This window comes from Fistularia commersonii, chromosome 2 (assembly GCF_037954325.1).
Source record: "Fistularia commersonii isolate RoL2024-O1a breed Wild chromosome 2, RoL_Fcom_v1.0, whole genome shotgun sequence".
In the NCBI taxonomy this organism is placed as follows: domain Eukaryota; kingdom Metazoa; phylum Chordata; class Actinopteri; order Syngnathiformes; family Fistulariidae; genus Fistularia; species Fistularia commersonii.
This window is the reverse complement of record NC_141285.1, coordinates 1,970,276-1,983,497: the sequence shown is the minus strand read 5'-3', so window position 1 is coordinate 1,983,497 and position 13,222 is coordinate 1,970,276. Positions and strand designations below refer to the sequence as shown.

The 13,222-nt window shown below is 44.7% G+C and overlaps 1 protein-coding gene across 1 annotated transcript; it reads left to right on the top strand.

The window, feature by feature from the left end:
• The first annotated feature begins 2,022 nt into the window (after positions 1-2,022).
• On the top strand, positions 2,023-11,621 carry degs1 (delta(4)-desaturase, sphingolipid 1). Its single transcript, XM_086164115.1, has 3 exons — positions 2,023-2,274; positions 8,504-9,246; positions 11,194-11,621. The coding sequence occupies exons 1-3, from the start codon at positions 2,193-2,195 to the stop codon at positions 11,338-11,340; spliced, it is 972 nt and encodes a 323-aa protein (XP_086020241.1). The 5' UTR covers positions 2,023-2,192; the 3' UTR covers positions 11,341-11,621.
• The last annotated feature ends 1,601 nt before the right edge of the window (positions 11,622-13,222 follow it).

Below are 13,222 nucleotides of genomic sequence, written 5' to 3'. Positions count from 1 at the left end.
TTTCTCCTGTGTTAATATGCACTAAACAAAACAGTAGACAACTAATAATACATAATAATGCAATGACAACAAATACAGACTAGTAGACTTGAAGATACTTTTACATCCCAATCAAATGAATATATTTTCCAACCTTGATGACAAAAGCACACTGGAATTTATTTTAAATTTAACTCATTTTTGGATGACTGGTTGATTTTTTTTTTATTCATTCGGGATTTCTGAATATTAACTTGTGACACGCCTGTTTCGTGAGTGTGAAGAGTTTAATTTTGACGATCTAACAACAAACAGAAGGCGAAAATGCTCAATGCTCACAAAACAATCACACAAATGGGATCCATCTCAATATTCATGCAAATGATTTTGTTGCATCTGATGCGTGGATTTACGTGTGATTGCTGAATCTCAGATCTGTTCATCTCTATCAGTATCCAGGAGGTTAAAATGATGTGACTGGATTCTGATTTCACAACCTCGCTCTTGCACCGTCCAGTGATGTTGCTGGGTGGAGGACACAGGAAATTCTCCTCACATATTGGCCACAAAGATCCGCATTCCAACACCGGGTCTCACAGCAGATACGGGTTTGCTTTGTGTGTAACAGTAATGTCTTGAAACCTCATATCCGGAGGTTCACCCCCCGAACTTCCCTGGAAAAACAGGAAGTGCAAAATTGTTTTAACGTTCTGCAGCACCAAGAGAACCAACAATTCTTTCCCCTTAAAGTTTAGTTCTCCTGCTGATAAACAACAGCAATTCCTCTGGTAATAATTTTCTTTTTTATGCTCGCCCAGTTGTTGCGTTAGATTGGCTTGATGAGATCCCTCCGGGCCTCGCCGGAGAGCACAGAGCTCCTCTGTTGAACTCGCAACTTGGGTATTGACAGAGAATATTGTCCGTCCGGTGTCTGACACCACTGCCGCCGTCAAATCACACCATCTCTGTCATGTTTCATATGGATTTAAAAATGATATTTAGAAAGTGAATTATTCGGATCATGCAGGTTTACAAAGTGTTAAGTTTACAGCCTGTAAACCTGCATTGCTTCCATTGATATTATAATGTCACAGTGTAAACAAAAGGATTGTTTACAGTGTTGACATTAATGTAAGATGAGATCAGATCATTGTTTATTTGTACTAGAAAAGACGGACATGTCAAGAAACAATAATAAATGAGGAATTGCCAGCTAACATACACAATGACAAGCAATCGATACCACAGAAATACAAATAAATATACAAAAAAAGCAAGAATATAATAGAAATATTTTGAGTGAAAAGCACCGATATACAATTGATGTATTGCATCTCGGAAAAATAACACACACACTCAGCAGTGACTCATGTTAATCCCACTCATACACTGAAGTCACACAGCTTCTTAAAGGCTGAGGTTTTTTTTGTTTCATTTTAATTTATTTCACTCAATTTTGAAATCAAAATGCAAAAACGTATGGGAAAATATAAACCATCATTCATCCACTACAGGTGCAGCGTACGGTGGTTCAAGGTGCTCACTGACCCTCCCCCCACAGACACACAGTTAGAAGTTAATATAATAGTAAATTATGATTTAATGATAATAGAAACCAAAGTGCCTTGTGTGATTTACAGCATTTGAGGTGAAGTACACCGCTGGGATAACGGGGGGCCACATGTGGAGACCTCATGTCATTTTTTTTAGTTCGAGAAACCCAGAGAACCCTTGAAACCCTGAAAGTAATGTGGTTTCTCCAGGATGATAATAAGTAATAACTTTCAAACATGTTACAACTATGAAATATAGTATAGTTTGTAGTATATACTTTTAATTTAAACTTTCAAATTGTTGGCAGTGCATGCCCGAATCCATTTCTTCTTGCAGGTCGGACCAGAAGTGGACGGAGATCCTGCAGGATCCGGGTTTGACTCTTCCAGAGTTACGTAAGTCTGCTGGAACGGGAACGCGCATCGCGGGGGCGCGCACCGCGGGGACGCGCCTGCCGGCTGGGAGGAGCCGCGCGCCTCAGACTCAGCTGACTGATGCTCGGGCACGTCGACCAGGCGGCTCCTTAGAGTGGAAGAAGAAAGGAGGAGGACCGCCGAGTGGAGGCCAACTTTTTCTTCTTCTTCCTTTTTTTTTTAAATAATAAAAAAAGTCTTGTTTTTAACAGTAATAGGTGTTATTCCCGAAAATATATTTGAAAAATGGGAAACCGGGTGGCCCGAGAGGACTACGAGTGGGTGTACACCGACCAGCCCCACGCCGATCGGAGGAAAGAGATCTTGGGTGAGCTAACTTAGCTCCGCTGTTAGCAGGTTTAAATAAAACCATTATACGTGTTGTCTTGTACTAAAAGTGAAAGATATACATGTTAGCTGACTTGCTTTGTTTTTATACGGTAAATTAGAGCTATCTAAACAGCAGTGGACTCTAGTTTTGCTAACGTGAGCTAACGGTTCCTACGGTTTGAGAGAGAGCTAGCTTAGGTTTCACTTTTGATAAGCGATTGAAAGCTCAAAAATAATCGCAACCACGTCTAATATGCGATTCAACTAACACCATTTAGCTTTGCTGGCTTGAACAAGTGGAGTTATTGGCGATGGAAAAGCCACAGAAGTTTGTGCGCCACTCCCTGGACTGGCTAGATCCCCCGTTTACCTGAGGGCTCCAGCAGTGAAGTTGCGCTAACGGTCGTCCGATCACAATAGATGGGAAACCGGTATTTCTCTCTATTTTTGTATATTTATATTAGTCGTTTGGAGTGTAAATACTTCCCACTAACTGAACACTCCACAAATTTACACAATTCCTCCAGTCCAAGTCGTCTGTTCTGGAATTTGCTGTTTGATTTAGTTACCAGAGCTGCATCGGTCATAAAGTGATGCTAGCTTAAGTCATTGTCGTGTGTGTGTGTGTGTGTGTGTGTGTGTGTGTGTGTGTGTGTGTGTTTTTCAACACGCCTTGTTTGTATGTAAGAGCCTTGCAGGGAAGGTTGCTTGAATAACAGAAGATGTCTTCACTATGTAATGTAGAGGCATTGTTTAGTGTTATTGTGTGTTTTTTAGTTTAATTCATCATTGTACAGTTAATATCTGTATAATGATGACCTGGAGAGAGAAACATCCCCTTGCAGACAGTATTGTTGCAACCTTGTGTGTGACCGAACATGCAATAACTTTTCCCCGTTGCAAACTAAACATTGAATCACTCAGTGGGATTGTTTGCCAGCGCCAGTCATTGCTGTTGTACCAGAAAACACCCGGCACAGATGGGAATGTGAACACCCTGACAGCTAATTTAGAGAAAAAAAAAATCTGAATCTCCCTGAACTGAAAAATGCGGCTCAGGATCTCGTTTTGCATATCCAGAGAAATTTAGTACAAGGCTTATTGTTGTCTCTGTTGTATGGGTATTAAAGTGTGAATGGTAACAGGTCTCCGTGGGACGATGCTTTTTAAGAACAAACACAAAAGAGAGTTAAGTGCCCTTTTATGAAAATCAGTTGTTTTGCTGTCCCAGGCCGAGATAGGCGCGATTAAGAGCGTGTAACATGTCCGTGCGGCCTTTGTGTCACCGATATCTTTTCACTGTTAACATAACAGACACTTAAGTTGATTGGTCGCCACAGAGCAGTGTTATTGTGCGGAGAGCAGAGCCGTGAATAGAGTTCATCAACGGCAGGCTCGTCTTCTGATTTTAATTATTCATGTTGGCTCATGACGAATGCAGGCGGTGTCAGGAGACTCGGGACCGGGTGACATCCATGCCTCCGTGTCATCTGATCACAAATGAAGCGGGTTTAATATTGTCTTTTGCGGAGAACCCGTCCCATGTGGATTGGAGGGGACCGTTCTGCAGGTGTTCAGATTGAGAAACACTCCGGTTGAATCTTCTGGGTACATTCTGTTAGACATACAGGTTTATTAGCATATGAAGCATGAGGAAATGAGCATGATTGTTATTAGTATTCTCTCGAAGACGTTTTGCCTGTCAGGCTCCTTTAGTTCAGGACTGAAGAAGCAAAACAGCCTCAAGAAAACTGACTGCGTCGTGTTGCAGTGATGAGATTTTCTACGAGAAACACAGAAGTAGGATGATACATTTTTTTCCCTTTCAGAGACTTGAGTCCTTTTATCGCTGTATACTGTGTGTACAAACACAACAGCATTCAATTCAGTCATGAGTAAACCTTCCAATTCTTCAAAAGTAGCTCGTAGACTTGTTTTTTGGGAGTGAAACATAGCGGTAGGATACTTTATGGTTGTAATTTTGTGTGATCTATAAAGGCAACAGAGATACAACAGAAAGTGTGTGAAACTACATGAATATCGAAACCTCACTTTTGTCCATTAAGGCTAGTTCATGCTTGCAGTTTTTATGTTGTCACTGCTGTTGTTTTTTTTTTTTTTTTTTTTTCCCTGAGGCAGATTGAGACACTGTTCTTGCTTGCAGACTTTACTGTTTAGGTCACATGCCTCGGGCCTCTCAGAGAGGGTAGGTGGGGGTGTCAAATGGAATGTGAAGTTAGCTGAGACATGCGTCCACCTCATGCTTCTTCGCAGAAGAGCCTCGCGTCGCCTGCTTGTTCTCTGTATTTCAAGGAATTTGAAGTGGGTGAATAAATGACAGTGTGCGTTTCTCAAGTGGAATACAAGAATTACTATGAATCATCACCTTGCTGTGACTCGCTGAAACAGTACCATGAACAGGAAACGGACATAAAAATGGACCAAAGAAAAGATAACTTAAGTGTCTTTTCTTTGTTCCTTTTCTTCTCTCCATCCTCAAAGTTTCTTTGTGGCAGGTGGCCCGAATCTTCCAAATCACTCACTTCCGAGCTCCAAAAACAATTCCCTAATATGCAATTTTACCATTTGCATCAGTGCCTGACAGTAAAATATGTCCCTGTCAAAAAATGCCTGGCGTAAATGAAAACAGCAATTCACCCAAAGTGGGTGATGACCGTACTTCCTCATCGACGGTCCAAGGAATACTTTTGCCCTCGGTTGGAAAATCCCCACTTTGAAAATGAACTGTTATTCCTGCTGCTCCGGCAGAGCCTGAAAAATCATATACTGTGGCAGTTCGAAGGTCAGACCGGTGGCTCAGTTGTTAAACACATCAGTGTGGTATCAGCAACAGCTTGTTTGCACGGCAAGCCACCGTTAGCTGCACGAGTGGCGTTATCATTCATTGGCATGTCACTTAGGGGCCACCTTTCACTTGCTGCCCGCTTCTTTTAAACTTATAACAACTGAAGTCGAGTCTTTTGTTGTTTTTATCTGCGCGATTTATGTAGAGCGGCTTGCTATAGTAGATCAGTGGTTGAAAAGCGACCACGGTAAAAGCTACACCGACTGACTGCTCAGTTTTACAGAGCCAAGGAAAGGTAACTTTGAATGTAGTCAAAAGGGAACCAGAATGGATCAGTTTAGCCCTCTGTTGCTTGCGCAACCTCAGAAAAACGCCGAATGTTACACGGCAGGAGCAAAGCTATTCATGTAGGGTTGAGTAAACCGAGCTGTCGTGCTCTTGATGTGCACATCCTGTTAAGTGAGGATTTTGTATCGCTGTACAAACAGTCCAACCGAAGTTCAGTTGACTGCGGAGGGCACAGCTTGATGGTGGTGTGGAAGGGTAGGAGCAGATAGCCATGAGTTTCACTGTCCTCTGTCCACCTCGTGTATCTTGATTTTAGGAGTCCCTTGGCGCTGAATCCTGAGCTGGTAATAGCTTCCACTAGCCGCTTTCAATTTTACCGCCACTTCTTCGGAGTGGTGCTTCAAGTATGATGTTACTTGAAATGCCCCAGCATGTTTACCATTCCTCAGAGGGTCTGATAAAAATGATTAAGCGACATTCCTATCAACGACTGGCCTTATCTGATAAGCTGTAAAAAAAAAACTAAGTGTCAGCAACCAAATCTCAAGCTGGATTTCAGCGACAGACGACAAGAGAACGATGGCATGAAAACTGAGTGCATCATAGATTTTTGTATTTCAAAGATGCTTTCTGATTTGAAATCGCCCAAGTTGTGCGTCACCATTCCTGGAAGAAAAGCAGCCTTTCTCTAAAAATGATAAGAGATTGACGTCTTCAGTAAGTCACCTGAGATGCTCGGGCAATGTTTATTGTTCCTCGATGTCAATTTATCGAGGGGGGAAAAATGTATTGCACACTAACAGTATAATTTATTGCACCGCATTCAGATAAAGGCAATTCAAACGCCTTACTGCACTCTAACTGCACCCTGACTTTGCTAAGTGCAACATCCACTACCATTCCAGGTTTTAATACATCTGCATCTGCATAGTTCTGTAAACAGATTTATTCAGTGTCCTACTCCTTATCAGGGACCAGGTTGTGTTGGCAGGAGATTGAGGGGGTCATGTACAATATACCGTACATTTGACTATTCATTTTTCAGCTTTTACTGAAAAAAAAAAAAAACACCAAACTAATTCATTATGAATAGTAATCACTGAAATGTCAGCGGGATTTCCCGAGTTGTTTTATGGACAAAATAGTTTTGCAAATTGTCATAGTGGTGCATATTCATCACATCTTGTGAGCTGTCGCAAGGCTGTCTGCGCGAAGATGGAATACACAAGGGATCGTGAATCAAAATGTATTTTATTTGTAAGTGAGAACTTTTATTACACAGGCCACGACCTCATTAATCCAGTTGTCGTGTGTATAAACCATTTGACGGTCACCAGATATTATTGTTGAAGTCTTTTGGCCTCTAATCCACAGTCCGGATTCAGCTCCGCAATGTTATCTTCTTTATTGAGGAATTATCAGCAGCTGGCATCCACTGGGTTGTAATCTCGCTCGTCCTCATCAATCATTCCAAAATATAGAGCAGTAAAAGTTGTAACTTCCACCAAATAATGTAGACTGGGCCAAATTGAACCACTCGCCCTGTGGCTCAGGCGGCAGAGCAATCGACTAAGAACTGTGTTCCTGTTGAGCAAGACACACTGCTCCCAATTGCTACCTATTGCTGGAAACCAGACTTTTCTCGTGTGAGTGAGCTAATACCAGCGTCTGAATACCGGCTAAATGACTCCAGGTCATGTTTCAATCGCTCACTGGTTCTTCTGTGTTTTTGGAAAGCGTCTTCAGCAGGCGTGGGTGTGTCTCGGTGGCGCAGCGACCACACTGGATGAACTCTGGGCGGGAAGCAGTCAGGGCTTTATAAGGGCCCTCCCTCTATTTTCTCTTCGAATTTGGCATCGCAATCGAAATCGAAAGCGAGGCCCTCTAGTGGTGTTTCCCCTCTTAAACACTGCGCTTTGTGGAAATGGGCCCTTTTTTTTGTTCTGTAATGTTACAGACGCACACACACGATACAGTTGAGAACGTGATGCCATATTTGTATCATTGTCACTCTGTAAACAAAAACAATTGTCACTCACCAGCAATTTCATGTTATTTCAGGGTTGAGTTCAGGTGAAGGGAAGGAGTCGGTGTGTGCGCAGGGAATCACGCATTCCTCAGCGGAAATGCGACGTGGGGTTCTGAGCCTGCGATAAATGATCTGAATCCGGTTGTACACTGAGACGCTGCACCTGGCGCTGTTCACCGAAGGGTTTGCACAGTTAATGAAAAGTAGAATTCGATAAGGAGGGGCGGCGAGGAAGGTGCAGGAGTTTAGATATTTGGGGTTGACAGTTCACAGCAACTGGGAGTGTAGAAAAGAGGCCAAGAAGTTCAGGGAGGGCGGAGCGCATATTGAGAAGAGAGACGGGGTTTGTCTGTGACAGAAGAGTCGCAGCAAGAGTGACGGGAAAGGTTTACAAGACGGTGGGCGAGAGCCGCCTTTCTGCCCGGCAGAAGAGGAAGAAAGTGGAAAAAGTAGTATCGCATTAATACAGAACATTTACCGAGCTAACTCACTTTGGAAACCGGAGGCCTTCCTGTTCCGGCTGCTGATTTCATCCAGACAATGCCAATGTATCGAGCTATTTTGTTCCTGTTTGTTTTGGGCTTACGGCGCATGACTGTGAACCGGAGCATTGCGTGGCAAATGTTGATTGATATCCTTTTCACAGTGTTTCTCCGCAGCCGAGGTATGAACAGCGATACGGTACGAAAACCAACGCGCTCTCGGTTGCAGGTCATGGAACCGCACTGTTTTGAGAGCTGTGCAAACACAGAGAACAAGCAAAAAAAAGTAACTAGCTGTCATTCAACAGTAAACAGTACCCATGAGGGAAAGAATTAGGTTTAGAAGAACGGTCAATTAAAAGTTTACGCTGCAATTTCTAATGGCACAAGGAGTGTTAAGTGCTTAAGATGCCGTTGCGGCACCATATTGATTAGAAATTCTCCGAATGGTGATCGTTTTGACTCCACGTTTGAACGATAAGGTCTGTAGTCAAATAGTGGACCACCGAAAAATCTCAGTCATTTACACCTCTTTTCCTTTACGCTAGCAGCACTCACGTTTTATCATTTCATAAAAGGAATCATTTTGTGCTTCTTAAATTTCGTATATTTCCTCCCGCAGCAAAATATCCACAGATCAAGTCACTGATGGGTCCCGATCCAAGGCTGAAGTGGATTGTGTGCACGATGGTGGCCGTACAGTTTCTAGCTTTCTACTTGGTCAAAGACCTGGACTGGAAATGGGTTTTATTTTGGACTTACACGTTTGGCAGCTGCATCAACCACTCAATGACCCTCGCCATCCACGAGATCTCGCACAACACCGCCTTCGGCAACAACAAGGCCATGTGGAACCGCTACTTTGCCATGTTCGCCAACCTGCCGATCGGCCTGCCCTACTCGGCCTCCTTCAAACGCTACCACCTGGACCACCACCGCTACCTGGGCGGGGACGGCGTGGACGTGGACATACCCACCGACTTCGAGGGCTGGTTCTTCTGCACGCGCTTCCGCAAGTTCGTCTGGATCATCCTGCAGCCGCTCTTCTACGCCATCAGGCCGCTGTGCATCAATCCCAAGCCCATCAGCCAGCTGGAGTTGACCAACGTGGCCGTGCAGCTCGCCTTCGACTTCCTGCTGTACTGGCTTTGGGGACCCAAGCCCGTGGTCTACATGCTGGCCGGCTCCATGCTGGGGATGGGCCTCCACCCGATATCGGGCCACTTCATCGCCGAGCACTACATGTTCCTCAAAGGTCACGAGACCTACTCCTACTACGGCTCGCTCAACCTGCTCACCTTCAACGTGGGCTACCACAACGAGCACCACGACTTCCCCAGCATCCCCGGTCGCAGGCTGCCCAAGGTTGGTGCATTTTCCTGCTTCTCCCGGAGTCGTACACATCATAGAGGAGATGGGATTCGATTCGGTTCAGGGCAACAAAATGCGGTTTAGCTTCTAACCACAACTGCAAAAAAAAGCAGATTTATAAAACATAAACGTCATTGATCCCTTTAGGGAGAATTCCTTTGTCACAGCAGCATAACGGTTATGTCAAAAAAAGAAATAAATATGAATTTAAATGAGGATAAATATAAATAGACAGGCAGAAGACGGGGGATCGCAATACGAATAAAAAACCCACAAATAAAAATCCACAAATAAATTGCCAGCAGATATAATAAATGGATTTACAGTCTGATATGGTGATATATCAGTAATATACGGGTGGTGGCCTCTGTGGGCCGTGATGTTTGCAGATGACATTGGGATCTGTAATGAGAGCAGAAAACAGGTTGAGGAAAATCTAGAGAGGTGGAGGTATGAGCTGGAAAGGAGAGGAGTGAAGGATAGTCGCAAAAGACAGAGTAGAAGTGTGTGCATGTGGAACGCTGAGGCTACGGGGAGTGGAGATCAAGAAGTTGGAGGATTTCAGGAGTCAACAGTCCAGAGCGTAGGAGAGTGTGGAAAAGAGGTGAAGAGACGGGTTCAAGAAGGTTGGAATGGGTGGAGGAAAGTGTCAGGGGTACGAAGAGATAGAAGAACATCAGCCGGAGTGAAAGGAACGGTGAAGGAGACGGTGGTGAGACCGGCCATGCTGTTTGGACTAGAAACATCTACAGCGACCAAAAGACAGCAGGCAGAGCTGGAAGTCGCAGAGATGAAGATGCTGATGTTCTCTGGGAGGGACCAGGATGGAGAGGATCAGGAATGAGGTCAGAGAAACCGGACGGAGATGGTTGGCTCATGCACAGAGGAGGGATCGTGAATATATTGCTCGAGATTTACGGACGTCATGAGAGGATATGAAGCAGTTGGTGTGAGAGAAGGAGATCCAGAGAGCAGGGTCAGATGGAGAAGGTTGCTTCGCTGTGGAGACGCTTTGGTTGGATCTGCGTATTTAAGGTGGGAACTATGGACTTCATTTCCAAGAGGAAATAGATATTTCGAAGGAGCCGAGAGATTCAAGCGGTCTGCCCGCTCTGACCTGCTGCATCCGCGCTGTAGAAACAAAGCACAGCAAAGAGTTTTGTTTACGCACCGCGTTTACGGTATTTATTCTTTTAAACATCAAGCATCTGTCCTCCTGTGGAGGTCTGTGACTGGAGCCGAATGTTTGAGCACATGGTCACCCCGTGTTTGGACGGGTCCACTGAATGCGTGGCCGTCGTTGCCCTCAGTCATCGTCTTTAGGTATTTGATTTCACTGCCTGTTTATTTACAATTATCCTCTTTGAGATTGATAAAAAGCTAACTTGAGTGACGCTTCTATGGTTTTATGCCGGTCTGTGGCGCAGTTTAAGAGGTGATTATTGCTTTATTGAGCCGGGAGAGACAAGAGGTCGACCCGACGTGCACGTCGAGTGAAAGCAGAATTACCGGCGCGATCGCAAAGCGCTGAGGCACCGTTAGGAAGTGAACCCTCCGCACTCACCGCAATTGTTTTATTTTTATTATTATTGTCTTGGGGGAGGGAATAAAAACCTTTGACCGACTATCATAAATATAAGGTCCTGTCATGGCTGCACGCCATTCAACACAACACGAGCGAGCGGAGTCTGTAAACACCCAGACAAAACTGCGAGCCACACAAAGCCATTTATCTTAAACGCCGTTTCCTTTTGACCATTTTGGCAGCGATAGATAATCAGAAAAATGTACTATTTACACCCCCCCCCAAAAAAAAAAACACCCAACCAGCTTAAACTCCAGGTTGAACTCCGTGAGAGTCAAGATCCGACGTCCTCGGTGACTCGGGATTGTAAATAATGTGGAGGCGGCACTGAGCTGTGTTTTGTCATCGGCGCGCAGGTGAAGGAGATCGCGGCGGAGTATTACGACGAGCTCCCGCAGTACACGTCCTGGGTGAAGGTGCTGTACGACTTCATCATGGACGACACCCTGAGCCCGTATTCCAGGGTGAAGAGGAAGCTGAAGGGAGATGTTAAACAGGAATAACTCGTGGAGCAAAGCCACCGCGGCCCCGTCACTAACAGCCTCTGCACATTAACACCGTGCACGTGTTCTTGTTCACGTTTGTCGTCCCCCCTCCCCTGCAAGAAGGGTGAACATTACTGCATTTAGCCGCGAGTCGGGTCTGGTCTCGGCCTGTTTTTGAGCCGATGGGGTTGAACTGAGAAGCGTCCGAGCTCCGAACTGAACGCAGCGCTTCCAGTTTGAAGTATCGCTGCCTGTTCAGAGACCACATCAATATAATTAAAAAAAAAAAAAAAAAAAAAGTGATCTTATCAATAAAATAACAAAAATGATCTGAAAAATCATTTTGAATTATGAATACAATTTTGAATTATGAATTAATATATTGTTTTTAAGGGGTTCAGAATGTAAAAAAAAAAAAAAATCTCACCAAAGGCCTCTGAATGAGGAAGTCTCACGCTGTCAGAATAAAGAGGAGGAAAAGGTCACCATGCTGCTTCGCTTCTCCCACCTGTGGTTTTTTTTTTGGTTTTTCCGTGGGGGAGATTCATCGATAGGAACCAATGAAGCTCAGCCTTCCGTAATTCACCACGGCCAAACCCGATATCAGTACGAGGTCCAAGAGACGACCCGGGTTCCGACCCAGATCCCACGTGGTCCGGGACGTCGCTCGCGTCAAAAACCCTTCGCCGCTCCGGCGCAACAACCGGCCGTCCCAGTTTACGGACCCAAAAGTGAACCTGCCAGCAGTGTCTGCACAGGTTCATCTATTTCCTTGTGTTCCATTTTAATAGTACAAACATCCCAACATACTGTCATGATGTTTGCTTTTTTTTTTACTATTTTAAATGGATTAAAACCTAAACGTCCGTGAATTACAGCCCCGAAAGTAACCCCACGCCACAAGACCGTCCCCTCCGAAAAGTGCCTTGAATGTCAGGATGTTGCGTCAGCGGCGTCTGATTGAAATAAAACACCTCGCGCACAAAAAAAAAAAAAAAAAAAACTCCCATTAGTTTGCAAACAGCGCCGCACAACCCGAGGTCAAGGGTCACGGCGAAAGCCGCCGTCCTTCCGTCTGGCCTCAACGTGCCGAGAATCCGGTGCCGTGTTTAAAGCGTGTTTTTAAAAATTCATTCATTCATCACATCACGATCGGACATTAGAGAAACTGCTGTTACATATTAAAGTGAAAGAGAGTGAATCGGAGCTGATCAGATGTCTGAGGAATGTACAAATATCGAAGGTCGTTGTGTGTGTGTGTGTGTGTGTGTGTGTGTGTGTGTGTGTGTGTGTTCTAGCTCGGTTGAAACTGACCAGAGAAAAACAGGTCAATTCCTGTGCGTTTTATGATCTTTTTGATATGAAACTGGCCGACTTGTAGGTTTTTTTTTATTTTATTTTTAAAACATGAAGCTCATGACCTGCTGTTTCGCGATCAGTGTTCCCTCCAGGCAGCGGAGAGGCTCAGAAACACCCGCCTGGACGCTCAGGGCTTTTCTCCTTGTTTCTGACCAAACATTTCAACCCCCTCCTCCTCCTCAAGATCATTTTCAACCTTTTGTCCGGTTTGGCCTTTAATAGAGAATCGGAAGATTTGACATTGCAAAAAAAAAAGTGCTGTTGGTTCCAACCACCGTGTCAGAATGATCACGAACACGTGTAAATTTATACGTCCGTTATTTTTAAATTCAGCCACGATTGTTCCAATGATGACTAAGTGCAACACATTCCCGGTAGGCCGGAGCAGTGACAGTATGTTTTGAGTTGCAGCTGCTCACAATGGCGCGTCCTCGCACCGGTCGATCACACGGAGGCCGGATGATCCGAGCCTTCGTTGTCGGGGCTCGACTGCAGGAGCTGTTCGGAAAAATGATGACTTGTCACGCGGGATGTCGGTGGC